Here is a 15,017-nt window from a genome sequence, read left to right on the forward strand (position 1 = left end):
GGACAGTTTTTTTTATCCTTTCCTTTTACACCATGCCTTGTACTGGGAACTCTTTACCTTTTATACTGTGCCTTGTACTTGGAAGTCCTTAGTAAGTTCTTCACTTTTTAAAAAATACATTTAAAGGACTAATTTCATATATAGAATGTTAACTAATGTCAGCTTCTGAAATTCACTGTTCAGTCTGAAATTCATCAGTTTTTTTTTTTTTAATTTTTTTTTTTTAATGTTTTATTTATTTCTAGGAGAGAGAGCGTGAGCAGGGAAGGGTCAGAGAGAGAGGGAGTCACAGACTGAAACAGGCTGCAGGCTCTGAGCTGGCAGTCAGCACAGAGCCTGATGTGGGGCTCGAACCCACGAACCGCGAGATCATGACCTAAGCGAAAGTCGGATGCTTAACCAACTAAGCCACCCAGGCGCCCCTGAAATTCATCAGTTTATCTTCTGGCCTATATAGCATGGACAGACAGGGGTGGTTTTGCCCTTATTAGTCTTGATGTATACATTAAAAACTAGCTTAAATATGAGTTGAAATAAGAGTTGGTATGGCAAAGATGTAATGAACTGACACAATGTTTCTGTTAACTTACTAGAACCATCTGAGTGTATGTTAAAAAAACTTTTCTAAAAACAAAATTACAACAATCTTAATCAAATCTGTGTTTCTTTCCCGTAGAGCCCCTGTTATGCACCTAAAGCCATATTGGAAACTCCAGAAGAAAGAACGACCTCTGGAAATCAGCAGGGAAACTTTGAGAACTCCTATGAGCCACCACGAAGCTATAAATGATGAAAAATGCAAAGCTAGCTACATGAAACCAAGTGTCTTTCCTTCACCCTCTCTTGGTAAAGCGTCATCTCGAAAGCCTTTTGGGATTCTTTCTCCAAATGTTCTGTGCAGCATGAGTGGGAAGAGCCCGATAGAGAGCAGCTTGAATATTAAAACCAAGAAGAATGCACAGTCTGCAACAATCCACCAGGGTGAAGAAGGGGAAGGGCTGCTTGATATCTGGGCTGTTGTAAAACCGGGAAATACCAAGGAAAAAATTGCATTCTTTGCAGCCCACCAGTGTAGCAATAGGATAGGATCTATGAAAATAAAAAGCTCCTGGGATATTGATGGGAGAGCTACTAAAAGAAGGAAAAAATCAGGAGATCTTAAAAAAGCCAAGATACAGTTAGAAAGGATGAGGGAAGTCAACAGCAGGTGCTACCAGCCCGAGCCCTTTGCGTGTGGCATTGAGCACTGTTCTGTGCATTATGTGAGTGACAGTGGGGATGGCGTCTATGCCGGGAGGCCTCTCTCAGTCATACAGATGGTTGCCTTCCTTGAGCAAAGAGCCAGTGCCCTGCTAGCTACATGTACGACAAACTGCACCAACTCACCTGCTGTGGTGAGGTTTCCTGGGCAATCCAGAGGTGTACCCCCAGGCTCTGAGCCCTTTTCTGCCCCAGGAGCTTGTGAAGAATCCACGGAAAGGGGAAATCCTGAGGTTGGTGAACCACAGAGCGAGCCAATCCGTGTCCTTGACATGGTAGCCAGGCTGGAGTCTGAGTGCCTGAAGCGTCAGAGCCAGCGTGAGCCTGGGAACCTCTCGAGGAATAACAGCTTCCGTCGAAATGTGGGCCGCGTGTTGCTTGCAAATGGCACTCAGGCTAATGAGGGCAAAACAAACAAAGGCGCCTTGGAGGCAGCAGACACTCAGGTGAATCCTGTGGGGTCTGTGTCTGTGGACGGTGGGCCCTCAAGAGCTGACCCTTGTTCTCCCAAGGGGGAGGAGTCCTGGGACGGCGCTCCTCGGGGCCGTCCCTCGTTGCCAGCGAGTGTGAATTTCCTCATGGACAGTGCAGAATTTGAGCCAGATCAGCAAACTGCTATGAAAAACGGCAATAGATATGATGTGGAGATGACAGAAGAACTTGTTGGGTCATCGTTTCCTCCTCGCACCTGCTCTCAAGCCATTGAACTGCCCACAGATGCTGTTGATTGTCTGAGTAGAGAACTCGTGCCGCTCACTAGCCAAACTCCTGATCAGAGAAGAAAGGAATCTTTGTGCATTAGTATCACTGTGTCCAAGGTAGAGCAAGGCCAGCCTTCTAGTTTAAAGCCCTGTGAAGACCCACTTCCGGGGATGTTGTTTTTTTTGCCACCTGGTCAGCACCAGTCAGACTGTTCCCAGTTGAATGAAAGCACAGGGGAGTCTTGCGTTGCCGGCCAGCTTCAGGCTGCTGCTGAGGGCGATGGTACCGCTGAGGAGAAAAGTGTTGCCGCTGATTCGCTTGTCCTGCCAGCCTCTCCTGCGGAAAGCACGCTACCGGTGCTTGAGGTGTCCATTTGGAAGAAGCAAGTGTCTCATGACTTTCTGGAGACCAGGTTTAAAATCCAGCAGCTTTTGGAGCCTCAGCAGTACATGGCTTTTCTGCCCCACCACCTCATGGTGAAAATCTTCAGGTTACTTCCCACCAGGAGCTTAGTGGCTCTCAAGTGTACCTGCTGCTATTTCAAGTTTATCATTGAATACTACAATATCAGGCCAGCAGATTCCCGCTGGGTGCGAGATCCACGGTACAGAGAGGACCCCTGCAAGCAGTGCAAGAAAAAGTACGTGAAAGGGGATGTGTCCCTGTGCCGGTGGCACCCCAAGCCCTACTGCCAGGCTTTGCCCTACGGGCCAGGATACTGGATGTGCTGCCACCGGTCTCAGAAAGCCTTCCCTGGCTGTAAGCTGGGGCTTCATGACAATCACTGGGTCCCTGCGTGTCACAGCTTTAATCGGGCAATCCATAAGAAAGCAAAGGGGACGGACACTGAAGAGGAATACTGAAGCCTTCGTGAGAGGCGACAGAAGGACTGGTTTTCTAGAATTGCAGACCCCCACCTCGAGCTATAGAGACACCATGCAAGTGAGTGTTGCCTCTCAGAGCTGTCCCTCTAGGCGAATCCGTACGTATTCTATCAGGACTGGCATTGCTCAGGCAATTTTTAAACTCTTGCTTTACGCACTGTACAAGGAAATCGGTCTCATTGTTTATAGTGGCACCTCCCATTTGGTTCAGGGTGGTACCCCAGTTTGATTCACTTAGCTGTGAATAACTATGCCTGTTCTCCCAAACAAATCCATCCTCAGAGGACGAAGACTTGCCACCGTCAAGGACATTCAGAAGAGTTCATTGCAGACTATGCAGGCGATCCCCAAAAAGGGGTTCCAGAAATGTTTTCAAGCACTGGCACCATATTTGAAATAAGTGAGTAGTGTCCTATGGAAAATAGCAGCACTCTCGGACGAAAGTATGCTTTCAAAGGAAAAGTCAGGCACCTTACCTTAGCCCTTGTATGCTTGATCTGTGAGATTGAGGTTTGTGATTGGAGATGGATTTCATGCCCTGTGGTGTTTACAGTGTATATAATGGTTGTGTTTTCATAGGGCTGTGAAAGTGCACATTAAACCCGAGCGCCTTTACCTTAGATGAGTGCTTTGACCCCTCTGTAAATAACACTGTTAAATCCAGTTGTATAGCGCAGACAGCTGACTGAACAGAAGCCCCACAATGCAGCTAGGATAGTGTTGCGGCTACAGTTTTATGGGGTTTTTGTGTGTGTGTATGTGTGTGTGTGTGTGTGTGTTTTTTTTTGTCTTAAGTTTGTACATCCTGTATAAAATATGAATGTTTCCCAAATAAACTATGAATGTTTTCTGTATAATATATGAATGTTTCTGAGAAGAAACTCTAAATAGTTAAGAGGTTAACCTGTTGAAGATACCAAATAATGGTTTAACTGGACAACCTTAAAATTAGCATAGAGAAAAATCCTTTGTTATATTTTAGTGATCCATCAAGAATGAGAGAATAATATTATATAGTCAGATTATAACATTGTCTACTTTACTCTTTCTGTCTGGTTATGAATTTTTTTTTAACTTCAATAAAAACATGCATCTTAAATGGGACCTGAGTTCTGCGGATTTTTTTTTTCCTCCCTTTTTGAGGTAATACTGGAGAATTATGTTGTGAATTGAATCATTAAGAGATTAAACTTTTTTTAGTTGTTAGGGGGAAGGGGGAGAGAAAATTGTTTTTCTGCCACAGAAAGAGACCACCTTCACTTAACATTATGAACCAACATTTTTAACACTTTAACACTTATTTTGAGTTTGTTGTCTGCCCAACACCCACTGTGTCTCCTGTTGGAGGAGGTATTATCTAGAATGTTCTCACAGCTTGTCTAGGCATAACTAATTATTAAGTCAGTGAGGATACATTCAGGTCTATGGTCATGTAATGCTGGGTGCATCCGGAAGGTATCGGGTCCCAGAAAGCTTCAGATCCCAGAAAGAGGACCTGAAGACTAGGCTTGAAATCAGGCACCCACCAAAACCCCGTATAATCGCTGTCACCTCCAGAAAGGGGCTGATGGGGAAGTGGTTGAGTAAAGGCCTTGATGGCTCTGAAGGAGAGAGATGTAAAGATTGAGTAGGTGTTGGCTCGGACAGCGAAGCAGAGTGGGACAGGACTGGGTCCAGGGTTACCCGTGGCTGAGGGGTGGGTGGCCACGGAGCGGCTTGCACACTGGAATCTGCCATGGCTTGTTCTGCCCTCATCAGTAGACAAGCTGCTCCTCTCTGAAGAGGCAGTACTGAAACTGGAGAGTGTCTCTTGATGCTGAACAAGTCTCCCTGTCAGGAGATGACGATACCTCGGACGCACTAAGCCAGACCCCGAGACTCACGGATGCGCCTGTGATACAGGACAAGGAGAGGCCGGGAGAGCTTACCTTTCCTTGATGGGCTCGGTGCCCTTCCCCTGGTCTTGCCCAAGTGGAGGTATGTTGGAAATGCTTTTCAGTCCGAGCACCCTGGGCTGAGGTCTCCAGTGCTTGTCCTCCTCCCCTCGCTGTCTCTGCACACCTTCCAGATTGCCTTGTCATGGCTTGTGATTTAGGATCTCAGCAGTTGGGCACACACGGGATTTCGAGGACAGCTGGGTGTGTGGATAGTGCCTAGGAAACATAGCTCTCATTGCTGTTGGCTGTTGGTTCTCCATTTGCCCAGGGTGGATGCGCAGGATAAACAATTTTTTTGGTTGGTTTTCCCAAGTCAGCCATTCAGGATCTGGTTTTCACGTGGGACGCAAAGCTGTGCCGCAGGCTGACCGAGAGCAGAGGACAAGGTAAGAATGCCCCAACCCCATCTTGGCATGTGATTCTTGGGGCCTCAGAGATTATCGACGACCCCTTTTGAACTTTGTGTCAGGGCTGAGTTCCCAGTGCTGTGTGAATGATGGGGGATTTTAGCAGGTGGCATCAGAGGGCACTCCCTCCCTGGTCTTGATTTAGAGGAGTGTAGCTTTCCTCTTAGGAGAAGGCCACTGTGCTTTAGAGCCCCCTAGTGCCAAGCGGGTGGAAACAGCCCAGTTGAAATTTCTTGCTACAGTACGGCACTCGCTGCCTTCCCACACTGCTCTAGAATCTTAGGCTCCTAAGAAAGGAAACAACCACGTGGGCACCAGGACCCCAGCTTCCTCCACTGCCATGGGCACCCAGATAGAGAAGACCTTCACCTTTCTGCTTTTGATCAGAGGCTCTGATGTGCCTGGCTTAGTTTTCCTCACCCACCATTAGAAAAGTCTGAGAAATCTGGGAGTCAAGAGTCCCTCCCCGCATCCCTGGGGCAGTTCAGCTCTGTGTCCTGCCCTGTGGAGATACCAGATAGCCCAAGGCAGGGGATGAATTGGAAATGGGAAAGGGGCTAAGATAAAAAAAAAATTGTATCCAGGCCTTATGGGATAAAATGGCCATGGGAAGGGATCCTTCAGAAGTGACCACATACCCTCCCTGCCTAAGCACACTGAGAGCTCTGGGCTCTGGAGGCGCTTCCTCTGGGCAGCCCCACCCCGTCCCGCCCACCTTGTTGGGCTGGGTGCCTTTCGGCAAGCACGCTGCGAACCTCTGCCACACGTCTCGTTTTATGTATTGGTCTTGCTCCCCCACTCCTCTGGGCTCATAGAGGGTAGCTTGGTCATACCCTCCCCTCAGTGACTCACACGCAGTACCTGCTCCATAAAATGTTAATAATCCTCTCTAGGGACTATCCTGATGTGAGATGCGCCGGCAGGTTCTGATGGCTCTAGGCTACACTAATTTTCCACCAAGTATGAGAAACCTGAAGTGGGGAGGATAAAGGGATCTAGGAGAATCAGAGCGGGTCCCATGGGGGCATTCTTGGTTAGAGATGCTCCTACAGCAGCCCTAGATTTGTGGGTGACTGTCAGTTGTGCATCTGGTATGATCTGGGCTCTGTCACTACAGGTGGCTCCTGACAGCAGGCGGCTCTGGGCCTTGTGGCTGTGGAAGGCTGGGCGCTGACAGTTTTGCCTGACCTAGGAGCTCCCTTCCTGGGTCTGTCCAGTTATCCCTTCTGACTTGGGCTTGTCAGGGCCTCCCTGCCAACCTCTATGGACAGGCCTTGGAGACTTTTTACTATGTGGGTATTTCCGGGCATTTTCAGTAGCTTTCACTGCCATCATTTCTTCACTCAGCAGACTGGCTGTTTGTCCTCTCCTTTCTCCAACCTGCCTCAAAACCAGAATGAAGCCAGTCTGCACCAGACTCCTTGTTGTATAATAGTAACAAGAGCCAATGTTCTGTAGTTCTTCTGGTCAGGGACCATGCTGCAGTGCAATGTGTTCGCTGCTGTGCACAGCACCTAGCACGGGGGGGAAGCTGATCATTTCTAGCCCTCCTTTTCCTCTGTGTTCAAACAAGCTAGTGTTGCAATCTTTTTAAGTTGGTAAAAGTACCTTTGTGGGAAATGTGCAATCCTTTCTATTGACATGTATGCCATTCCTAAGTTTGTGGCCATAGCTGGTATTTGCCCAGCCTCACGCAAGAGCAAACATTGTAGTCATGCTCCCATGGGTGGCTTCCAGTATATTGATGCCTAAGCAAAACTACAGGCAGCACCCCTATTCTAGGTCCTTGTTTGACTGTGGTATTATTTTAGAGGCGTAGAGCCACTAGTGTTGGTAGCTGGGAAGGGAATCAGGAACAGAGGGGTGACAGTCTTTTACACTGCAACAACCCTTGTGAGAGGTGATATTCCTCTAAAAACCAAAATGAAGCCTACTCCCCTCAAACCTCCCCCCTCCCCCAATCTACTCTCTAGCAGAGAAAAGGCCTCAGGACAAATCAGTTCAGGTACCCTTTGTCTCAAATTGTCTTTGGATTAAGGTGAGCTATAAAAACAATGTTAAAAGTTAGAAGGCTCTATTAAATGTTTGGCTTTTCTCTTTGGAATGATGAAACACAGCAGGGATTATGCTCTAAAGTTAGCATTTAGGGGGGAAATGGCATACAGCTGGAATTACTCTCAGAAATGCTTTGTGTCCGTCACCCAGTAGACAGTGATGTGTACCATGTACGGTGCTGAGAAATGTGTAAGATACAAAAGAGGAGGTGCTCTTGCTGAGGGACCAGCTGCGCAGCAGAAACAGACGAGGAATGGCACATCCCGTCTCCCGGTTCATCAGAGCAGTAATACCTGGGCTATTTAAATTACTTCCTTTCTGTCCCCTCCCCACCATCGAACAGTTGATTCACAAACTGGTATTTTCAGGTCTCGAGTAGTATGAGAAATATGGTGCAGTTCTTCAAAAAGTAAATTCAGGAGCGCCTGGCTGGCTCAGTTGAGGGTACGACTTCCGCTCAGGTCATGATCTCGTGGTCCATGAGTTCAAGCCCATGTCAGCCTCTGTGCTGACAGCTCAGAGCCTGGAGCCTGTTTTGGATTCTGTGTCTTCCTCTCTGCCCCGCCCCCCATGCTCGCTCCCTCTCTCAAAAATAAAAAACACTTAAAAAAAACCCAAATTCAACCTAAGTTGCTAATGGGTAAAATATAGAGCAAGGTTGTCTTTGTGTCAGGCCCCTGTCCCCACCTAAGAGGTTAGATGTTCTATTTGCACAACTGGTGTTTGCAGGCCACGGCGAGTAGGGGTGGAGCCAGGCCTGAGCCACGGCCTTCCATATTCTGGGACTCAGCCATCTGCCTTCACTGCCCTCTTGCTCTTGAAGCCTCCTCTGCATGCGCAGTTGAGCAGGATCATCCTGCAGGGTTTGGGGCCTGCCATCGACACTTCTTCCACCGCAGCCCTGCCGGACTCTCCCAGGTAGAGGGGGTGACGCGGCTGCCCCAGCACCCAGTGGGACCTTTCCTGTTTCCGCTTTCTTCTCCGCAGCCAGGAGTCCGGGCCTAAGGCCCCTCAATTTATTCCAGTCTGTACTCACAGAGGTTCTTCCTTGCACAGGGTCGGTCTCAATAGGAAACTGAGGACACATCCACAGTGAGCGAATTCGAGGAATATTTATTATAACAGTGTGGGTGTGGGGCAAGGCTTCCCCAGTAGTTTTGTGGCTCAGGGCAAGAATGCAAATCGGACCCTTCTCCAGCCCCTCCCTTCTCTGCACACCCATCTTATTTTTTTTCATATTGATTCCATGTTGAAATAATTGAGATATCTTGAATATAAAAATTTTACCTATTTTTACCATTTTAATGAGACTAACAAAATTTAAAGTTACATGTACAGGTTACATTTCTACTTGACAATTCTGATTCAGTGGTGCTCAAGATCCTGCATTTTTAAAATACGGACATACAGACTTTTATTATCCCATTAAAAATTGTAATTATTGGAGTGTAGTTGATAGTGTTATAGGAGTTGCAGGTGTGCAAAATAGTGTGATTCAGCAATTCTGTACATTGCTCAGTGCTCACCACCGGTGAGTGTAGTTACCACCTGCCACACACAGTGTTGTTACAATATTATTGCTATATTCGTTTGCTGTACTTTTCCATCTCTGTGACTTGTTTTTTAAAGTAAGTTCTAAGCCCAATGTGGGGCTTGAACTCATGACCCCAAGGTCAAGAGTTGCATGCTTTCCTGACTGAGCCAGTCAGGCATGCCCTATGACTTATTTTATAACTGAAAGTTTGTACCTCTTAATCACCTTCACGTGTCTTGCCCATCCCCCTATCCTCTTCCCCTCTGTCAACTACCACCAGCTCTCTCTACTTAGGAGTCTGTTCAGTTTAGATTCCACATATAAGTGAAATCAGTATTTGTTTTTCTCTGAATTATTCCATGTAACATAATACCCTCTAGGTCTATGTTGTCACACAAGGCAAGATCTTGTTCTTTTTTGTGGTTGAGTAATATTCCATTGTGCATGTACGTGTACATTCATCTTTATCCATTCATTTATCCAGGAAACTTAGATTGCTTCCATATCTTGGCTATTACCAATAATGCTGCCATAAACAGGGGTGCATATCTTTTCGAATCAGTGTTTCTGTTTTCCAGTAGTGGAAATACTGGGTTATAGGGGATTTCTATTTTTTGAGGAACCTCTACACTATTTTCCACGGTGGTTCTACCAATTTACATTCCCACCAGCAGTGCTTGAGGGTTCCCTTTTTGTCACATCCTCACCAGCACTAATTTCTTGTCTTTTTGATTTTAGCCATTATGACTGGTGTGAGGTGGTATCTCCTTGTAGTTTTGATTAGCATTTCCCTGATGATTAGTGACGTTGAGCATGTTTTCATGTGTCTCTTGGCTAGCTCTGTTTTCTTCAGAAAAATGTATATTCAAGTCAGGACGTAGATTGGGTTGGTGTTTTTTTGTTTGGTTGGGGGTTTTTTTTTTGTTTGTTTTTTTTTGGTGTGAACTGTATAAAGTCTTTTTATATTTTGGATATTAAACCCTTACTGGATACTTCATTTGCAAATATCCTCTCCAATTCAGTAGCTTCCCTGTGTATGTTTGTTAATGGTTCCCTTTGCTATGTAAAAGCTTTGTTTTGGTGTAGTCTCAATAGTTCATATTCGCCTGAGCACACATATCCATAAATATGTTGCTGAGGCTAAAGTCCAAGAGATTACCGCATATGTTTTCTTTTAGGAGTTTTATGCTTTCAAGTCTTACACATGTAGGTCTTTAATCCATTTTCAGGTTTTTTGGATATATGTATAAAAAAGTCCAGTTTTCCCACCACAATTTAAGAGACCGTCTTTTCTCCATCATGTATTATTGCGTCCTTTACAGTATGTAGCTTAACTGACCATATAAGTATGGGTCTTTTTCTGGGCTCTCTACTTTGGTTCCATTGATCTATGGGTCTGTTTTTGTGCCAGTACCATACTGTTTTGATTACTACAGCTTTGTAGTATATCTTGTAACCCAGGTTTGTGACACCTCCAGCTTTGTTCTTTCTCAAGACTGCTTTCGCTATTCAAGGTCTTTTGTGGTTACATACAAATTTTAGGATTATTTGTTGTATTTCTTTTTTCGGGGCATTGTCTCACCAGATCCTTGGAATGGGATGCTGGTGGTGGTGGTTTTCTCTCATTGAGCATCTCACAACTGAAGGTTAGATGACTTGCCTAAAGCTCCGTTTCAAATTCCTGGTACATTTTGTTGATGTAACTTTTAATGACCACCCAACTACTAAGGACAAAGTGCTTAGTGCTTCCCATCTGCTTCGCCCCAATTCTCGACTCAGTCACGATGTAACTCTGGGGCTGGGCATCTCTGAGCAGTATACACTAGGTAGGAGAAGGGTGTTTAAGTGTGAGAACCTTGTAAGGGTCAGGGGGTGGAAAGGGCACTAGCACTGAGGCACATGCCCTATTTGGGAACTCTTCTGTCTCCTTGCCCACTTTCCTCCTGCTACCGGGTAGCTTTCTGCAGGTAAAGCAATAGGATGATCCATGCAGCAGTTGCCCAGGAATCACTCTTCTCCAGGATCTAACCTGGAAGGGGGTAGGGGGAAGGGGGAAGAGTGATTCTGCAAAACTATCTGGGTTTCCTCTCAACAGCGCCTCTAACCTCTGACATTTCTTTCTCTCTTGTCCTGAAGAAAAGTCTGGGCAGGTTCCATATGGGTGACCTGCAGGCCCCCATCCGTTCCTCCCCAGGGAGCCACCATGCTACACTAAGTCACTGTGGGCACGTGCATTATATATGCATCTTTACAGAAAGTATGTAACTGGTAAGCAACTAGTTTTTCCCAGCGTACTAAAGATGGACCATTGTTAAATACCACCATAAGCTCTAAGTTTTAACATTACTAGACCTTTCTCATTACGTAGCAAAAAATTCTAAAAAGATTACCCTGTAATTTGTATGAAATATTTCAGAGTTAAAGGTCATTCTTGCTACCCTTGATGTATCAATAGAAATGAGTAACCAGAGCATGAAAAAGACATACATACTAGCAAAGTACTGTTAAAAGATTTATTGCAATAATACAATAAAAGTTTAGAAAACATTTATTATGACTCAAACTGGTTTGGAAGTCGCAGAGAAATGGGAAATTCCTGCAACATGACACCACAAGGAAATTCTCAGACACTGTAGTTCTTTTAAAAACAGCATGCCTCTGAATGCTCCTTACCAAACTGTTGAAACACGAATCCTTAAATGAATTCTGTCCGACACCCAGTGTTGACATACTGTTTTCCCCCCTAACTTACAGATGTGCAAAACTTCTTAGTTATATTCCATTACAAAAAAAAGTAACAGACCATTTTAAGCAGCCTATTTGGTGCCTGTAGGTGTTTATTAGTACTACCTTGTTTTGACAAATCACTTTGTATGGAAAACATGACCAAGTTCTATGGCTTTTGTCTAAAAAAAATACCAGCTTCAATTTTTAAAAAGCTGTTTACATATGGTTCTGGCACCTACATGAAAGATTTTAATGAGCAGCAAAGAGAGTAGAAAAAAACAGTGGTTGAAATGTATATTTAAGAATATTTACAAGGTGGATCCAGTGCAAAATAACGAAAACCAAAATATCTCAGCAGTGTAAGCCAGTATGTTGGTGTTCAAAACCACTACAGGGTTTGATCATTTAACCCTAAATAAAGTGCCTCTAGTTGATATAAACAACAACAAAATATACCCTATCAATCCCTAATTTCCCATATCCTTGTAAGTTCTATTGAATTACTCTAAATGTGAGTTGTGACCTCTGGATTGTATTCTTTAGCTCAATCTCACATTCATGGTTTTGTAAGAGGCTTGAGAAAAACCATGACTGTGCATCTTTTAGCTGCAGTCCGTTTCTATCCCCAAGCCCCAAAAACGTCTTCCAGCACTGGAAACTAAGCTCTTCTTTTCGAGGGTTTGAAGTGCCTAGACAACCCTCATTTCAGGGGATTTAAGTTCATTTGGTATTTGTTCAAGTCTACCATATCCAGCCTCCATGAATGTCAGACATGAGTGGTACAAATGCCGGCTCAGGGGTCATGAAGCTGAGCCCGTCAGACAGACGCCTGCTAGTGAGAACCCATGCGGAGAAAAGCCCGTTTCCTCCCTAAGTGGAAAACTAAGAGAGTCCGGGAACCTGGGACTCCTGGATTAACACCATTCTTCTGCAACTCTACCAAACGCTAAATATACGAGTAGCAAAAGCTATATAGCACCTCGGGTTTGGAGGCAAAGTATCAGCTATGATAATTACAAGAAGGAAAGAAGCTAGGGTGGGACCAATCTCTGAATGATTTATCTGAGGTACTGTCATGCTAATCACACTAACAAGATATGGTAATAATGCCTGTTAGGAATTTTTCATAGGATTTCTTTTTGTAGTCATTACATAGGATTTTTTTTTTTTGCAATTATTAAAAATAAACTACTTACATATTTGTACATAATGCCTCTACAGTTTTCTTATAAGATTGTCACTACAAGAATGACAAGACAGACACATTAGCTGAAAACGCTCTCTTGGTGAGGGAAAATTCTGTCAGAGCTTCCCCAGGATAGAAAACGGGATCAGCTGTAATCTGCTCTGCATTTCTGAGCGAAGACAGTGTCCCGTGTCCCGAGAGCAACAAAGACCTCTAAGAAAACAAGCAGGATGGTTTTCTCTTGGAAAACCTGCCACCTACTGAATCCCTTAGAAAGAAATTGGGACACCAGGAGAATGACCAGGGGCCATTAAGTGGCTTTTAACCTGTGCCCAGGCAGGCATTTTGCTTACCTTAATGACTTATTTTTCTCTCATAAAAAAAGTTCAGTTTCAAAATGCACATAGTGTAGATGGTAGGAATTCAATAATCTAAGTGAGAATGAACATAATTCCCTAGAGAATGTAAGAAAATAGTTTTTAAATCTCCAGGCCATCATTGCAGCTGGGATTTCTTGCGTTCATGGATGTGGGTCCAAAAATAAAGACCTTCATTTCTTTGGTGTGTGGGAGAAAGAAAAACAGGAATGTCTGACAAGCTACGACAGCAGCAGCATGAGTGAAATAATTTTCAAACTCCTCCTCCCTCCCCCAGGAAAAAACCACGCCCCCCCCTTCCAAACAAACCAAAATTCTTGACCTAAAAACTAAGCATGACCAAATTCTAAAAAAATCAAGTATTTCAAATTGCCTGCTGGTTCTCTGGACAAAAAATCATGGCATAAGAACAAACGCATATGAAACAGTTTTTATCTTGCAAGTCCTGATCATCAAGAATCACTCCCTTGTGATTCCACCTCTAAAATGTGAAGTGCTCAGGAACAGTCTCCGCATCGCAAGGACCAACATGTCACCCTGCATCTGTGGGTCCTGGGGCCTGTGACGGAAGGGAGGCCAAATCAGTGTTCTGCTTCAGCAGAACAGAGCACGCACACTGGCCCTTCTCCCACCAACACTGGTCAGGGCAGCAGGACCTCTGACCCTGCTGTTCTACTGTAAGCATGCGGGTCACCCCCACTGGCCATCTGATAAACAGAAATGCTTGTCTCCCCGCTTTAAAACAAAACAAAACCAAAACACAATGGTTTAACCTCTTTCTGTTCCAGGCACTATTTTAACTGAATACATAAAGTTTACTAGAACAGAGTGGAAGAACAACTTTCTGGATGCAAACCTGGCATGTTTTGGTCCGGGCACATTAGCGGTGTCCAGTGTAAGCCTTAAACCAGGATGTCACCGAGGCTGCGGCAGAGGAGATCATCCCCCCGGCACTGCTGCTTGCGATGGGCGGGGACACCTGGCTGCTCTGGCTCTGGGAGCCTTCCACAGGCTGGGAAGGGATATCACAAAACCGGGGGCTCGGCAAGTTCTCCCAGTCCGTGCCCAGGTCGGTTTCCTCGTCACTGACGTGCTCGTCGCCACTCTCATCTGATTCCCCAGCAACGCCAGGGTCCACAAACTCCATGGACTCCTCGAGGTCTGCTCGCACTTCAAAGGGTCCCGACCTGTGCACACACAGTGAAGGAGTCTTTAAGACAACCAGCGTTGCTGGGCTCCTGGGTGGCTCAGTTAAGCATCCAACTCTGGATTTTGGCTCAGGTCATGATCTCACAGTTTGTGGGATCAAGCCCCAAGTCAGGCTCTGCATGGAGCATGGAGCCTACTTGGGATTCTCTCTCCCTCTCTGCCCCTCCCCCACTGGCACTGTCTCAAAAAGTTAAAAAAAGATAACCAGCATTGTGATAACAGGTGACATAAGGCCTGACCGGACAGGAGGTCCAGAACCACCACTCCACGTGTTTCCTAAGTCCGCACTGTGCTCGCTGTTGGTCTACAATTGGGTTTTTCTTTACCTATATAGCTGCCATCCAAGTAATGAATAAAACGGTGATACCACACTTTTCCTCAATTCTACCTGCTTGACTTGTACAGATTCCAGATGGGAAATACCCATCCACTGAGACTGACCATGCTGGTCCCAAGCAGGAGCCCCCGTTTTGTACTACCGCATTACCTATGCATTTCAATGAGACAATTCTGACAAAAACGGTCACCTGATATATAGTCTGGTGTATTAGTGGAACAAGAAACAAATGTAAAGGAAAAAGCCATACAGACGTCCTATGTCTTATGGAAGCCACCAATTCCTATGTTCCTATGACTCGAAAGAACTAAAGGGTACGGCTGTATGCACGTTAGCGACGCTTCCTTGGATGGTGTCAACGGCAGGCTCCTGCACGCATTTTAAGACATCACCTAGTTTTCT

At 45.3% G+C, this 15,017-nt stretch overlaps 2 protein-coding genes across 13 annotated transcripts in view; one reads left to right on the top strand and one right to left on the bottom strand.

Moving 5' to 3' along the window:
- FBXO34 (F-box protein 34) overlaps nt 1–3,950 on the top strand; it is an 84,258-nt gene extending 80,308 nt beyond the window's left edge. For all 11 annotated transcript variants that reach the window (XM_077768363.1, XM_077768336.1, XM_077768390.1 and 8 more), the window contains one exon: nt 677–3,950. In XM_077768363.1, coding sequence (XP_077624489.1) covers nt 687–2,825 — 2,139 coding nt within the window. In that variant the 5' untranslated portion in view covers nt 677–686 and the 3' untranslated portion in view covers nt 2,826–3,950. The remainder of the gene's footprint in view (nt 1–676) is intronic.
- A 7,328-nt stretch (nt 3,951–11,278) lies between these two features.
- Nucleotides 11,279–15,017, bottom strand: part of ATG14 (autophagy related 14) — a 38,626-nt gene continuing 34,887 nt past the window's right edge. Inside the window, exons 10-11 of one of the 2 annotated variants that reach the window (XM_077768442.1) lie at nt 13,926–14,256; nt 11,279–13,628 (exon numbers count right to left, since the gene is read on the bottom strand). In XM_077768442.1, the coding sequence (XP_077624568.1) occupies nt 13,950–14,256 (307 nt within the window). In that variant the 3' untranslated portion in view covers nt 11,279–13,628; nt 13,926–13,949. Of the gene's footprint in view, nt 14,257–15,017 lie in introns of both variants that reach the window. The other variant, XM_077768435.1, reaches the window with a different exon arrangement.

The sequence above is a fragment of the Crocuta crocuta genome, unplaced genomic scaffold (assembly GCF_008692635.1).
Source record: "Crocuta crocuta isolate KB4526 unplaced genomic scaffold, BGI_CrCroc_1.0 scaffold10, whole genome shotgun sequence".
Lineage (NCBI taxonomy): Eukaryota > Metazoa > Chordata > Mammalia > Carnivora > Hyaenidae > Crocuta > Crocuta crocuta.